This window comes from Pelmatolapia mariae, linkage group LG1 (genome assembly GCF_036321145.2).
Source record: "Pelmatolapia mariae isolate MD_Pm_ZW linkage group LG1, Pm_UMD_F_2, whole genome shotgun sequence".
Lineage (NCBI taxonomy): Eukaryota > Metazoa > Chordata > Actinopteri > Cichliformes > Cichlidae > Pelmatolapia > Pelmatolapia mariae.
The window spans coordinates 4,527,860-4,543,937 of NC_086227.1; the positions used below are offsets into that span (position 1 = coordinate 4,527,860).

General features: G+C 40.3%; 1 protein-coding gene across 4 annotated transcripts in view; it reads right to left on the reverse strand.

Moving 5' to 3' along the window:
* Window positions 1-16,078, reverse strand: part of arnt2 (aryl-hydrocarbon receptor nuclear translocator 2) — a 68,958-nt gene that overhangs the window by 43,310 nt on the left and 9,570 nt on the right. For 2 of the 4 annotated variants that reach the window (XM_063470470.1, XM_063470477.1), the window contains exons 3-6: window positions 14,349-14,396; window positions 12,550-12,600; window positions 10,777-10,990; window positions 7,526-7,739 (exon numbers count right to left, since the gene is read on the reverse strand). In XM_063470470.1, coding sequence (XP_063326540.1) covers window positions 7,526-7,739; window positions 10,777-10,990; window positions 12,550-12,600; window positions 14,349-14,396 — 527 coding nt within the window. The remainder of the gene's footprint in view (window positions 1-7,525; window positions 7,740-10,776; window positions 10,991-12,549; window positions 12,601-14,348; window positions 14,397-16,078) is intronic. The other 2 variants (XM_063470485.1, XM_063470493.1) reach the window with 1 other exon arrangement.

Consider the following 16,078-nt stretch of genomic DNA (forward strand, 5'->3'; position numbering starts at 1 on the left):
TGGAAAGAAAAAACTCGATGCATCATGGGAATCCCCGGCAGCCTACGTCTATTGCAGCATAACTAAGGGAGGATTCAGGGTCACCTGGTCCAGCCCTAACTATATGCTTTAGCAAAAAGGAAAGTTTTAAGCCTAATCTTGAAAGTAGAGATAGTGTCTGTCTCCCGAATCCAAACTGGAAGCTGGTTCCACAGAAGAGGGGCCTGAAAACTGAAGGCTCTCCCTCCCATTCCACTTTTAAATACTCTAGGGACAACAAGTAGGCCTGCAGAGCGAGAGCGAAGTGCTCTAATAGGGTGATATGGTACTACAAGGTCATTAAGATAAGATGGGGCCTGATTATTTAAGACCTTGTAAGTGAGGAGCAGGATTTTGAATTCAATTCTGGATTTAACAGGAAGCCAATGAAGGGAAGCCAAAACAGGAGAAATATGCTCTCTCTTCCTAGTCCCTGTCAGTACTCTTGCTGCAGCATTTTGGATTAGCTGAAGACTTTTCAGCGAGTTTTTAGGACATCCTGATAATAAAGAATTACAGTAGTCCAGCCTGGAAGTAATGAAGGCATGAACTAGTTTTTCAGCATCACTCTGAGACAGGATATTTCTAATTTTAGAGATGTTGCGCAAATGGAAGAAAGCAGTCTTACATATTTGTTTAATATGTACGTTGAAGGACATGTCCTGGTCAAAAATGACTCCAAGGTTCATCACAGCATTACTGGAGGCCAAGGTAATGCCATCCAGAGTAAGAATCTGGTTAGATACCATATTTCTAAGATTTTCAGGGCCGAGTACAATAACCTCAGTTTTATCTGAATTAAGAAGCAGAAAGTTAGCAGCCATCCAGGTCTTTATGTCTTTAAGACATTCCTGCAGTTTAACTAATTGGTGTGTGTTACCTGGCTTCATGGATAGATAGAGCTGCGTATCATCTGCATAGCAGTGAAAATTTATGCTATGTCTTCTAATGATGCTGCCTAGGGGAAGCATGTATAATGTAAATAGAATTGGTCCTAGCACTGAACCCTGAGGAACACCATAATAGACCTTAGTGTGTGAAGAGGACTCTCCATTTACTTGAACAAATTGGAGTCTATTAGATAGATATGATACAAACCACTGCAGCGCAGTACCTGTAATACCTACAGCGTGCTCTAATCGCTCTAATAGGATATTATGATCAACAGTATCGAACGCTGCACTAAGGTCTAGCAGGACAAGCACAGAGATGAGTCCACTGTCAGATGCCATAAGAAGATCATTTGTAACCTTCACTAAAGCTGTTTCTGTGCTGTGATGAGCTCTGAAACCTGACTGAAACTCTTCAAATAAGCCATTCCTCTGCAGATGATCTGTTAGCTGTTTGACAACTACTCTTTCAAGGATTTTTGATATGAAAGGAAGGTTGGAGATTGGCCTATAATTAGCTAAGACAGCTGGGTCTAGAGATTGCTTTTTAAGTAAGGGTTTAACTACAGCCAGCTTGAAGGCCTGTGGTACATAGCCAATTATTAGAGATAGGTTGATTATATTTAAGATTGAAGAATTAATTAATGGCAGGACTTCTTTAAGCAGTTTTGTAGGAATGGGGTCTAAAAGACACGTTGATGGTTTGGAGGAATTAATTATTGAAGTTAACTCAGAAAGATCAATTGGAGAAAAAGAGTCTAACTTAACATCAATGGTACTAAAAGTAGCTGTAGATAATATTACATCTGTGGGATGATTATTGGTAATTTTTTCTCTAATGATAAAAATTTTATTTCTGAAGAAGTTCATGAAGTCATTACTAGTTAACGTTAAAGGGATGGTTGGCTCAGTAGAGCTCTGACTCTTTGTCAGCCTGGCTACAGTGCTGAAGAGAAACCTGGGGTTGTTCTTATTTTCTTCAATCAGTGATGAATAGTAAGATGTTCTGGCTTTGCGGAGGGCTTTCTTATAAAGCAGCAAACTATTTCTCCAGGCTAAATGATGATCCTCTAAATTTGTGACACGCCATTTCCTCTCCAGCTTACGAGTTATCTGCTTTAGGCTACGTGTTTGAGAATTATACCACGGAGTCAGGGACTTCGGATTTGAGGCCTTAGTTTTCACTGGAGCTACAGTATCCAGAGTCGTACGTAGTGAGGAGGTAAAATTATTAACAAGATAATCGACCTCTGTTGGAGTAGCGTTCAGATAGCTGCCCTGCTCTATGTTGGTACAGGCCATTGAAGATGATAACAGTGGGTGGATTTTATTCTTAAACTTAGTTACAGCGCTTTCAGAAAGACATCTACTTTGATAAAGTCTACTCTCCACTGCTGTGTAATCAATTATTGTAAATGTAAATGTTATCAGGAAATGATCAGACAGCAGAGGGTTTTCAGGAAACACTGTTAAATGTTCAGTTTCTATGCCATATGTTAAAACAAGATCTAGAGTGTGATTAAAGTGGTGGGTGGGTTCTTTTACATTTTGAGAGAAGCCAATTGAGTCCAATAACAGATTAAATGCAATTTTGAGGCTGTCATTTTTAGCATCTACATGGATGTTAAAATCACCCACAATAATTATTTTATCTGAGCTGAGCACTAAATCAGATAAAAAGTCTGAGAAATCAGAGAGAAACTCTGTGTAAGGCCCAGGTGGACGGTAAATGATAACAAGTAAGACTGGTTTCTGTTTTACAGCTGGGTTGGACAAGGCTAAGCATCAGGCTTTCAAATGAATTAAAAGTCTGTCTTGGTCTTTCGTTAATTAATAGACTGGTGTGAAAAATTGCTGCCACACCGCCCCCTCGGCCTGTGCTTCGAGGTTTCTGGTAGTTAGAATGACTCGGGGGTGTTGATTCATTTAAACTAACATAATCATCCTGCTGCAACCAGGTTTCTGTAAGGCAGAGTAAATCGATTTGTTGATCAATTATTAAGTCATGTACTAACAGAGACTTGGAGGAGAGAGACCTAATATTTAATAATCCACATTTCACTGTTTTACTCTTTGGTTCAGATGTGGATTCTGTATTGTTCTTTCTTTTTGATTTTTTATGTTTAAGTTTTTTATTGCTGATTTTTGGTTTGTTTTTTGTCTTTTTGGGAGCTGACACAGTCTCAATGGAGATGGGTTTTTGGGGGGGTAGCAGGAGGAGAGAAGCTGCAGAGAGGCGTGTAAGACTGCAACTCTGCTTCCTGGTCCCAACTCTGGATAGTCATATTTTGGGGGGTTTAATAAATTGGTCCATATTTCTAGAAATGAGAGCTGCTCCATCCAAAGTGGGATGGATGCCGTCTCTCCTAACAAGACCAGGTTTCCTCCAGAAGGTTTGCCAATTATCTATGAAGCCCACATCGTTTCTGGGACACCACTCAGACAGCCAGCAATTTAAGGAGAACATGCGGCTAAACATGTCACTCCTGGTCTGATTGGGGAGGGGACCAGAGAAAACTACAGAGTCCGACATTGTTTTGGCAAAGTTACACACCGATTCAATATTGATTTTAGTGACCTCCGAATGGCGTAACCGGGTGTCATTACTGCCGACGTGAATTATGATCTTACTGTATTTACGTTTACCCTTAGCCAGCAGTTTTAAATTTCCTTCAATGTCGCCTGCTCTGGCCCCTGGAAGACAACTGACTATGGTTGCCGGTGTCTCTAGCTTCACATGTCTGAGAACAGAATCAGATGAAGCACGTTAAGATTATACTATGAAAAAGGGATGTTTCAAAAGATTTCAATTAAATTGCTAAGCAGAAAAGCTACTCAGAAACACCACTGTGTTTGAGCAGGAACAGGAAGTGATACTCTACCACAAAGCGAGCGAAACACCAAGTGACATCACTTGTGATGGCTCCACTTGAAGTACGAACACAGTGAAGCTAAGGTGTACTTGTGTACTTTTGCTTTGATAGCAGCAGTGAGTACTGGCTCATCCTTTATCACATTCAAAAGAACATCTGTTTACTGATTTCCTCTGTGCTAATGAACCAAACAAATGACATTCGGTCAATTTCTGGGGAGTAGATCCATGCAGGAGCTTGAGATCAGAATATATTCAGAGTAAAATGTTTGTTTTATCAACATCAATACTGCCATTTTAGCAATATCCAATCAGTCTGTGTTGTATCTAGAATGACACAGTGTTTTAATAAAGCTACAGTAAAAAGCCTAATTAATCGTCCTGTGACTGACATCAAACCACTTGTGTGATCTAAGTGCACATTAAATCCCTCAACCAATTCTCTTCACTAGCACTGAGACGGGGATGAAAAGAGAGACATTCGAATTGAAGGCTTGAAAAGACAGCTGATTACTGAGACTGCCAGAAAAAAGCAACTTCACTGACCTCTCAGAAATGCAGTGAGTTCAGTACTTTTAGTATCCAGAAACCATGAAGCTGACTGGATATTCACACTAGGGGTGGGCGTTATATATTTAATATACTCAATGTATCGTGAGTTTTTCCCCACATATGACGGCTTTATCGTAACCATCAAGTATAAAGTGCTTGAGGGGAAAAAATTCACGTCGAGTTTTTTTTCCCCCTCTTCCACATGCAACAAATGCATCATTAATTATGTTGAAATTTTTAAGATTACGCAAGCTGTTCAAGAGTTACGGTAGTTTAAAGAAACATTGGACAAACCTCTCACAGTAACAGGTTAGTGGGTTACACAAAGAAAAAGATCATTTTTTATTTCACAATTTTTATATGTTATAAACACAAAAGAGTGCCTTTTTTATTTCGGTTTTAATTTTGTCTCATGAATTCTTGCTTGACGTACTTTTTTGGTGCTATGATTTTTTGTTTCTTAAAAGTGTTGACCACAGAAAGTCACTTGTGAAAAATCTCTGAGTGCCGCTGATGGTTAAAAAAAACACATTTCAATTCATTCAGATTTTTTTTGTTTATTCAAAGTAGAAAAAAATAATGAAGGGTCAGTTTGAATGAGTATAGCAGTGCAATTTTAGGCAGTAAGTGGTTGAAAATAACAATAGTTTTTGGAGATTATGTAAACATATTGTGATATATATCGTTTATCGTGATATAGCCAAAACATATTGTGATATTAGATTTTTTACTTCACACACAAACTTAATGATCCATACAGAGGAAAGAAGGTTAAGCACCATAGTAAATGTGGACCAACTAACTCATCACAAAAGAACCCAACAACGTCTAGGTTAAGGACCAGACCAGAGATTCAGCTATCATAAGGTACAACACACCTTCAAACTGCTTTATACTCTAAGGTATTATATTAGATACACAAATAACCAGCGGATCCCCTGTGAGCAGCACCACATACAACAAACAGGACAAACTAAAAACTACAGGTGCAGTTGTAGTTCAGGAAGGAGTGCAGGAAGTTTGCTTTGATCCCTGGGCCAGATGTTACCGGGTGAGAGGCAGGGTACACCAAAGACAGTCCATCACAGGGAGAGGCAGACCATCACTCACATTCACACCTACAGTCAGTTTAGAACCACCAAGTAACCTAATTCTCTGCCATGCATGTTCGCCCCATGTCTGCAAACTCCACACACAAACGCCCCAGGAGCTTCTTCCTGTGAAGCAACAGTGCTACCCTTCGAACACCACGCTGCCAACAGCATTTTGATAATCATAAAACCAAAGACTGTACTCGTCTCTTGAATCCAAGCTGGGAGCTGTTTCCACAAGCCTGACAGCCGAAGGCTCTGCCTTCTATTTTACTTTTAAAAACTCTAGTAAGGAAAAACAAGTCAGACTGAACTCTAAGAGTAACGTGCTCTATTGTGATAATATGAGCGTGTGAGCGCTTTATCCTTCTGACATCCTCTAGGATGTCTGCGTTATGGGTCAACTGAAAGATTTTCAGGGAGCTTTTAGAATAATGGGATAAGGAATTACAACAGATGAGTCTAGAAGCAACAAATGCATAGAGTATTTGTTGTATTTCAGCATCACTCAGAGACAAATGTATTGTATTTGTATGTTAGAAATACTGGCAAGTACTAGTTAAAGGACATATCCTCATTAAAAATGACTAGTATGTGGTTCTGGGGACTTCCACAAAGTGTACTGGGCTAAACATCTGTCATAAAATATGAATAGAAAAATAGCATTAATATTTTTGTGTGCCATAATAAAAAAAAAAAAATAAAAAAAATAAAAAGATGTGAACTGTACTACGTCCTTCTCACCAAAAATAATCAATGGATTACTCATTCTTTCTGCAATGAGCTATAGACGTCAGCAACTTATTTGGAAGAGTCACTGTTTTGGTCTACTGGGAGCTGACTGATATTGTTCAGTCCTTCCACATCAACAAACTGGAAAACCATGCAGCCACGCACACAACGAGGAGGAGAAGAAGAGGAGTTCCTCTGAATTAAACTTAACCCAGTGACTTCAAAGGCTGTGCGCGTGTGCGCTCGTGTACGCGTGCATTCTGGTGTGTTTTCATCTGCCAAAGCTCGACACGGGGATTACTGGGTTAGGTGGATTACACAGTACTGCTGGGTGCTTAGTGTTCAGAGGCGCTCTGGAGTCAATGCACAGACCAACAGGCACACTTTGTGGTGATCCAGACTACAGTCTGCAGAAGGAGGTTTAAGAAAACAATGCTGCCCTCGAGTGAGCAATCCAAGTATTGCAGAGGTTTTTAGATTTCAAATGTTACTGTCAGTCTTTCAGCTTTAAATACATCATATGTATGCAGCTAGAATTATAATGTAACACAAAATATAATAAAGATTAACATCAGATTACAACAATACTTACACAATAAAATACCTACGTATACCAGATTTAAACCAGACCTAAATCTTAATAATAGTTTCATCAGAGTTCCATTTCTAAATGCAAAATTAAAAAGCCTTTGATAAATATTTCACCCTAATCTTAAAAGACTTCTCCTTTTCTCCCCATTTTGATGCTTCCTCTGTGTCTAATGTTACAATAATGACACTCAGTTCTGCAAGGTGGCAAATTAGCGGTAGTGAAAGGACTGAAGAAAGCTGCTCATCTTCCAAATAGCAAGGACCCACCTGCGATCTCCCTGGGTGACAGTGACTCCAAACTGTGGAGCTTCACAAATAAATGTCAGCACCATCTAAACCAAAACTTAGCTGACTGTAGGACGGTTTCAATTGGACCTGAAGCTTAAATGGTGGTACGAATCACCAATTTTAGTCAAAAATGTCAGAACAAAATGAGAGGGAAACCCAAATGTTTGTGACTCAAGCCTTATGCCGCTAGGTTGAGATGATCAGCTGGCCAGATCAACCACTTCTGTCGTACTGTGTTATGATGAATCCAGTCTATGAAGTACACATCAACAAATCTTTTTAGAATAAGAGCTAACCCTTCAAACTGTGTGATGAATATCAGAGTGTTACTTATTTTAAAAGGTAAGCGTAGTGCAGCCTGACAGGTGGTGTGTATGTGTAACAGGTGGTTATAAAGACGCTCTGCTGCTCAAATCATTTTACAAAACAATAATGATCAAAAGTACAACACGTCAAGCTGAAAGAATTATTTGTGACGATCCTTTCTCTACCTGTCATGGAGTTTTCTGAAGTGCTGAGCTGTTCCCTCAATTTGTCCACATCATCAGGGTGGACCTGCTCGTACAGAGTGCTGCCAAACCACTCAGACTGGGGATGGTTCAGCACTGGTGTCACTGAGTCCGATACATAGATGACCCGACCCGTCTCTGCAGCAACCACAAACAGGAAGCCATCCGCCGCCTCCAAGATCAGGTGCTTTAGTTCCTACAGGGAAAGAAAGGTTTATAAACCAAGAAGCACAACCAAATAGACAAACACAAATCAAGCAAATTTCAACAAATACACCGTGAAAATGTGTTCAACTCAAATTAAGATGTAGTAAGTAAAAGTAAATGTTAATAAAGCAAATGTACATTTAAGTAGATATAAATGTTTATAAGAAGATGGAAACTCTTGATTAACTTAAAATAATTACAACTCTGGTAATGTTGAAGAAATATGTTTTCAGTCACAATGCTACTTAAAAGAAGACTGTTACTTTAAGCTATAGTCATTGAGATCTGGTAGCATGGCTCTGTGCTGCTGCTCCATCTGCATATATGGCCGGAGGCAGGGAGAACAGCAGCAAGGGGATGACTGTCAATAGATACAATATTAAAGTCAGAAACAGCATGAAGGAGCTGCTCGTTTCTAGCTTGCACTTGGAAACTCTCACGCTTCTTGCGTTTCTTCTTCCTGATGTTGCCATCTCTTAATATAGGTGTATTTATCATTACAGCCATCTTCCTCTAACTCTCATCTGGTTAGCCATCACCAGTTTGTTTACCTGTATCTGGAGGTCCCACAGGATCTTAACTTGGTCATCCTCAACCACCCTAAAGGGTGTATCCCATTTTGACCTCAGGACTTCCAGGCCATACTCAGTGCTGATGTTTCATAACACTTGGTTATGGCGTTCTATGTATGCCCTGCCTGCTAGAATCTAGCACCCTGCTCTTATGTGCTACAGGGATATCGAGTGGAGCAATCTTGTTGATCATTTGGCTGAGGGGGGTTCAGGCCTTTGCACACAGAGAGAGCATCTCCTTGGTAAATCCCACACTTCATGCCGACTTTTGTCCTCTGGTGTTGTTGGCCACATTCCCATTGAATTTCTAATGAAGGCTCTTAGTGTCCTTTTGGTCTTGTATAGTTTTAGGCATTCCAGGATCCATGCGTGAGGCACTGAGTCATTGCCTTTCTTGTAGTCAATTCAGGCAGTGCACAGGTTGGTTAGTCTAGTCTTAAACTCTTGAAAGTAATAGGGAATTCCGACAGCTCCCTATTGTTATCTCTTGTCCTCTCAACATGTTTGTGGTTTGCAAGATTTATGAATCTTGAAGCTGCTGCAAGGAGCTGTGACTGCAAGGCGGTTGGTGCCTCTTGTGATAGTAATTGCCATGAAGCTGTAGAGATGTCCTGTCAGGTTAAGCTAGGTTAAGCATCAGGTGGTTGCCTCCAGCCCTCACCGGAATCACCACCTCCAAATCTGTGGCCATGGTCCTCAGCCAGAAAAGGGTGGAGTGCCCACTCTGCATCAGTATGCAGCTGCTACTTATCCACATCGAAATGAGTCAGTTGAGATGGTTCGGGGCATCTGACAAGGATGCCTCCTGGGTGAGGTGTTGCAGGCATGTCCAAGGACCAGGACACATGCTGGAGTTCCCCTGGATAAACTGGATTAAGTGGCCAGGGAGGAGGTAGTGTGGGGTTCTCTGCTTTGGCTGGTAGCCTCCACGACTCAGCCGCAGATAAGTGGAAGAAAATGGATGGATGGCAGTTGTTTATATCAAATTTACAGTATTTTTTGGTAATGGCATAATAATGCATTTGAAAATGAAAGTGGGCTGAATCATATTTGTTTATATTAAGTGTTGTTAGTTCAAGGATGATGAAACATTGTGTGATTTTGTTGCATTTACTTTGTGTGTAAGCAAAATTAAAAACAGTAAGTAGCCACAAATTGTTTTTTAATTTAGTAGAACTTGAAATGTTTGTCAGTGGGTAAACAACTGCACACTCAGAGAAATCAAGTTATTCTTATTACTGTGTACTCCGAATGAGTACATTGCCCAACTTAGTTATCTTAAGTAATCTTTACTTAGTTTTTTTGAGGCAATGAGTTTGCATAATTGTTTTTTTTAGTTCTGGGAACGAATTAGATTTTACAGCGTGCAGATTTTTGGCCACAATGGTCACCAATTTAAAGAAGTGCAGTTTAAAGACCTCTTTTAACAAAAGTGGTCTTTGTTGCACGCTAGAAGACATACAGTATATTGTCAAAAGCAATCTCCTTTAACATAGATATGAACTTGAGTGACATCCCATTCTTAATCCTGTCAATCCATCCTTTGCAGCTAAAACAGCTTTCCACAAGGTTTAAGTGCCTGTTTATGGGAATTTTTGACCATTCTTCCAGAAGCACTTTTGTGAGGGCAGACACTGACATTGGCCAGTCAAGTTCTTTCACACCAAACTCGCTCATCCATGTCTTTATGGATTTTTATGGATCTTGCTTTGTGCACAGGTGCACACTAATGTTGGAACAGCAAGGGGCCATCCCCAAACTGTTCCTACAAATTTGGGAGCATGAAATTGTCCAAAATGTCTTGTTATCCTGAAGCATTATGATTTCCATTCACTAGAACACAAAAACAGCCCCACACCATGATCCCCTCTCCACCAAACTTTACACTTTGCACAGTGTAGTCAGACAAGTACTGTTCTCCCAGCAACTCATCCATCTGATTGCCAGACGGGGAAGGATGATTCATCACTCCAGAGAATACGCATCACTGCTCTAGAGACAACTGGCAGCATGTTTTACACTCCTGCATTCGACACTTTGCATTGCGCTTTGTGATGTAGTGCTTGGTTTCAGCTGCTTGGCCATGGAAACCCAATCTGCAAAGCTCACTCTTCTTCTCTACGCTAATCTGAAGACCACGTGAGGTTTGGAGGTCTGTAATGATTAACTCTGTAGAAAGTTGGGGACCTCTGTGCACCACCCACTTCAGCATCCACTGACCCCATTCTGTGATTTTATTTGGCCAACCACATCCTTCCTGTTGTTCCCAGACATTCCCACTTCTGTATAATACCACTAACAGTTGACTGTTGAATATTTTGTAGTGATGAAATTTCACAACTCAAAAAAAAGACATTAATAAAAAAATATTTTTTCTATGCCAGTTTCAATTCCACTGCCATCCATCTTTTTACTGTGAGCAGCTAGAGGTTTGCTCCTCTGACAGTACAGTACCTGCTCCGTGAGAAAGGAAGGCTTATAGGCGCCATCAGTAGATGTGTTGCCGGTCCCCCTCATGGATTTCATATGGGAAACAGCCATACGCAGGATGGTCAGCTTATCAGGTTTTCGAGCTAAAGCACTGCAGGTGGGGACCATGTCCGATAGCTCAGTGATGTATTGGGTCATTTTGTTGCGCCGGCGTCTCTCAATCTCACTGTGGTTCTCTCTAAAACAGAGAAAAGATCAGTTAGAGGCTTGGAAGATGCAAATTGAGAACCCCTTGTAGCCTTGGGATGTATCTTATCAGGATGTTTTGGAACTTTAGATGAATGACTGTACAATTTGATCTCAAAGATACCCTTTGCTGTCAAATTATTATTCTTTATTTTAACAATTCTGTGTTTAAATATTCATCTAAGAAGAAAGCAGTGACAATAACACAGGGCACAAACAGTTAAGGATCTCAGTGGCTCCTCCAAGTATTGTTAAGTACTCTATTTGTAAAAAAAAACACCTATTTGCCTTAATCCTACACATACTCTCCTGCACTCTGACCATTATTATACAAACAGACACAAGTCTAAAACGGCCAGATTAGCTGGTCCCACTTTATTTGGGGAAGACACAAAAACAACCAATGAATCTTTAAGTTGTGTGTGCTCCATCAAGCAGAATGTAAGCAGGTTACGCTGCAGACTTTACAGATTTACCAGCAGAGAAAAGTTTTTAAAAAAATCCATCATATCAGTATGGATATACATAAAAATCATGCTTGAGTCAAGTTGGTCGTTTTTATTGACACCTCATAGATTCTCATAAAACTCGCGATTCTCTGAAATATTTGGAATGCAGTCAGAAAATTTGGGGTAAAAATTGAAAAATAAATGGATAAAATAAAATACAAGATAATTGCACAATACCAAAATAAAACATACCAAGCCCTGCATAAGCTCAGCATACAAGGGAAGCTCTCGGCTTCGCTTACATCTGTCCCACATGTTGGATTCCATGGGAATCCAAGTATGAATCCAAGTATGGAAAAAAAACATCCTGGAAATCTTGTTAGATATAACAGTAAAGGTATAACCACAGAGTACAACCAAGGCTCTGTGGCTTCAGATAATAGTTATATTTTATATTTATGGTTTGGGTATACTCATGAAGAGCAAACAAAACACACAGTGAAGCCAAATCTTAATGCAAGGCTGATAAATACTCAAAGTCCGGTTCTTGCTCATTTCTGTTATGTAGCAGAAATGTCGACCATACTGTGAAGCACCCTGTGAGAGGAGATAAGACTTGCACAATAAACCTCATGATTCTGGAATTTGTTTTTTATTACTTATGATTATTTTAACTTCGTATGAATTCATTACTGATTTTACTTTTCTTTTTTGTCCCCCTAATTCCAGTGTCTAACTTTACTTTTCTGTTTTTAGTTTGTTTGTCTAACAAAGACCTTCGTGCTCTACACATCGCTGTGTAAACAATCCCAAAGCCCTGGCCACAGGATATAACGCTGAAAAAGAGACTTTAGTGTTGCCATTTTGGATGTGGTGCTCCGATTACCTCGCAGTAAAAGAATGTGTTTAACTGCTGGAATATGACCTGGTTTTAAAAAAACAAAACCTACAAACTTTTATTTTTAGCCGTCTTTTTTTGGGAACACGTTGTGAGCATCTAACAACACAGAAATGTTTTTTGTTGTTGTTAGGATCAAAGTAAGTGTCTGTTGATCCCTGAATCAATGGAAAATCCTCTTTATGCCCAGCTGGCTAAGCCTACCTGGCATATCTCTCCTTATCCCCACCAGGATTCTGATCATCATCATCATACCTACAGAAAGGAGAGGACACAGCATGTAACACTCTTTACAAACATGTAGATACAGGAAAAGTATCAAGCAGCAGCTTCACTATCCATATTCAGCTGCCATGCAATACTTCATTACATATTCATGATTTATGATAGATGCGACAAAGTCTGATGAAGATCATGTACAAAAATGGACAACAAGATGGCAATGGTTCCTCAGGTCAAGTGTATTTTTAGGATTGTCACTTCATTCAGCACTGACTAGCAGTGACTCACAACCACTATTGCTGCCATGTCAAGGCACCAACGAACTGAGAAAACCAGTTACACAGGAGGGTGTTTGCCTCCTTTTTATAATTAAATTAACAATCAAAATATCAATCTTTTTAATTGTTTAATAAATAAAATTAGTTTAACGATCCACTTAAAAAATATGTTACAGCATGCTAAAATACACATAAAACCCCAGCATTCAAATGTCATCTAGTGTCAAATTCTACATGAGGCAAGAAAAATTTTCACTAGATTGAGGACATCTTGATTGACCACTCATGCTAAACATTTACTAGAATTTAGAACAATCAAACAATAGCTCATAAGCAGCTAACAAGCAAGTTGCAAAAAACCCCACAAAACCCACTAGTGAATATTGTTTCTATGATTAAATTAAGTACACAATATCTGTAAAAGTCTTTTTAAGTTGTTCAGATTCCAACAAAAAACAAGGAAAAATTAAATAATTAAACTGGTGAATCTGCACTGTCCAACCTTAAGGTGAGTGTGGTAAAAAATGTGACGTATTTGCTTGAGAGCTTGTATTTTGTTTGTAAAGACATGTCACCTCAATCCATGAGGTTTCATCAGTTCTTAAAACAAATATTAGACCGCATTTAACCCCTAGTAGGGAATATTACCTGACTGAGAACCTTTCACACTGTGCCTGTATATAGGGGAGTGTGTTTGCTTATCCCTCTAACCTACAGTTCTGGTGTTATAGCCTAAAATAGTACCAGCTCACCCCACCCACCATCCCTCCTCAGAAAATAAAAGTGAATTCGTTTTTTCAGCTCGTTTTTTCAGTTCATTCTTTTATGTCACAAAATAAGATGCAAGGTGAATGAAAGCTGTAGTATATGGGAGAAAGCAATGATGAATATGCTGGAATGGAAACAGCAGATGTACAATGTGCATATGCAGCGGCACATCCTTTCATGGTATGCCTTTCTCAATCCACATAGATCAGACATGAAATGTGTCCATGAAAATGCAGTTCCTTGTGTAGCCAGCAGAGAGCAGCTCCTCCTCTCCATTGTTACTGTTCAACTTAACAGATTCTGTCAGCTCTAAATAGCATTGACTGCTATATTTCAGAACTACCCTACACACTCACACATTACATTGTATGAGAAGGAACAAATGAAAGACAAGCTGAAATGAAAGGAAATTGTGAGAGGACACTTGAGATGCAGTGACAGAGGAAGACTCGAGTCCCCATTATGTAAAAGAAAAAAAGTCCCGATGTGTCCACATCAGTTACAAACAGGGTATCTGGAGGATTCTCAAAACAAAACGTAATTTTTAGAACTCTTTAATGATACCTCAAATTAAGGGACCAATTTAAACCAACATAACTCCTACTTTGTTCCAAGTAAGCATTAACAATTTATTGTACCTGCCGATACCCTGAAACAAAAACTGTGTGGTTTTCATGAACTATGTACTAAACAATTTCAGACAGTATGTGTGCCATCTACTATGAATGTTCTCACCTTGAAAATTTGCTAGGCCCCTCTCCATCTTCATCATCAAAGTCCATTCTGAGAAACAACAACAGGAAAGAGAATTACCACTTCTATCAATAAGAGACCTGGAAACACACCCTCATCATTAAATTCAGTGTGTTTTTAATAAAATTAAAAATATTGCATAAACGTATCAGAACATAGCCACAAGCTATGTTTGGCCGATAAATTACAAGCAATTTGTAATTCGCAAGAAGAGGTGAATTGCTCCTTAGTCATTGATAGAATACCTACCAATGGTTGGACAAAGCTGGACTCAAAGACAGCGGATGGTAATGAAGAGAAGGAAATGTAGTCAGAAATGAGTGGACTGAACGACCAGAAGGCAACACTGCAGACACTGAGGACAGCTACAAGTACCTAGGAATCCCACAGGCAAACGGGAACCATGAAGAGGCCGCTAAGAAAGCTGTAACCACCAAGTACCTGCAAAGGGTCAGGCAAGTCCTGAGGAGTCAGCTGAATGGTAAGAACTGTCAACACCTAGGCCCTGCCTGTGATCAGGTACCCTGCTCCCGCTCCCTTCTCCCTTCACTTGTGAACAAGACCCCAAGATACTTGAACTCCTCCACTTGGGGCAAGAATTTGTCCCTGAGCCAGAATGGACACTCTACCCTTTTCTGGCTGAGGACCATGGCCTCGTGGAGGTGCCGATTCTCATTCCCACCGCTTCACACTCGGCTGCGAATCATTCCAATGTGAGCTGTAGGCCATCACCTGATGAAGCCAACAGAACCACATCATCTGTGAAAAGCAGTGTTGAGATTCTGAGACCACCGAAGTAAAAGCCTTCCAGTGGGTGCAGCAGCTTCAGCAATCAGAATCAGAAAGACTTTATTTATCCCCAAGGGGCAATTAAGATACAACAGAGCAGCATGACGTTGAAGATAAGGACAGGGCATAAACAGGCAATAAGAGTGAGATAATAAATACACAGAATATACAGTATATACACAGTTTTAAAATTAAACTGACTGAATAGGTGAATAAAGTGAGTAAAGTGTCACTTAGTTATTTATTCACCTATTCAGTCACTTTAATTTGGAGATGCTGAACTCAAGAGAGTTCGGACTCAATGTCCCCAGTCTCCCTTGGAATGCTGTTGAAGCTCTGCCGGAGGTGTGAGTTTAAGATCTAGTGGGCCGGGGCCTCTGTTAGGTGTTCCCAGCGCACCCTCACTATACGTTTAGGTGCGCCAGGTCTGTCCAGCATCGTTCCCCACCACCTGATTCAACACCCCAGCAGCTGGTGATCAGTTGACAGCACAGCTCCTCTCTTCACCTGAGTGTCCAGAACATTAGGCCACAGGTCTAGTGATTGATGTTCGATTTTATAATCGTATCACCAGACCTGCGGCTGAGGTTGTCTTGGTGCCACGTGCACTTATGGACACCCTTATGTTCAAATACGGTGTTCATTATGGACAAACTGTGGTTTGCAAAGAAGTCCAATAACAAAACATTGCTCAGGTTCAGATCCAGGAGGCCATTCCTCCTAATCACGCCCCTCCAGGTCTCACGGTTGTTGCCCACATGAGCGTTGAAGTCTCCCAGTAGGACAATAGAGTCCCCAGGCGAAGCACCCTCAAGCACCCCACCCAGGAACCCCAAGAAGGCTGGGTACTCTAAACTGTGGTTCAGTGCAGAAGTGCAGGCAACAGTCAGGACCTGTTCCCCAACCAAAGGCGCAGGGAACAA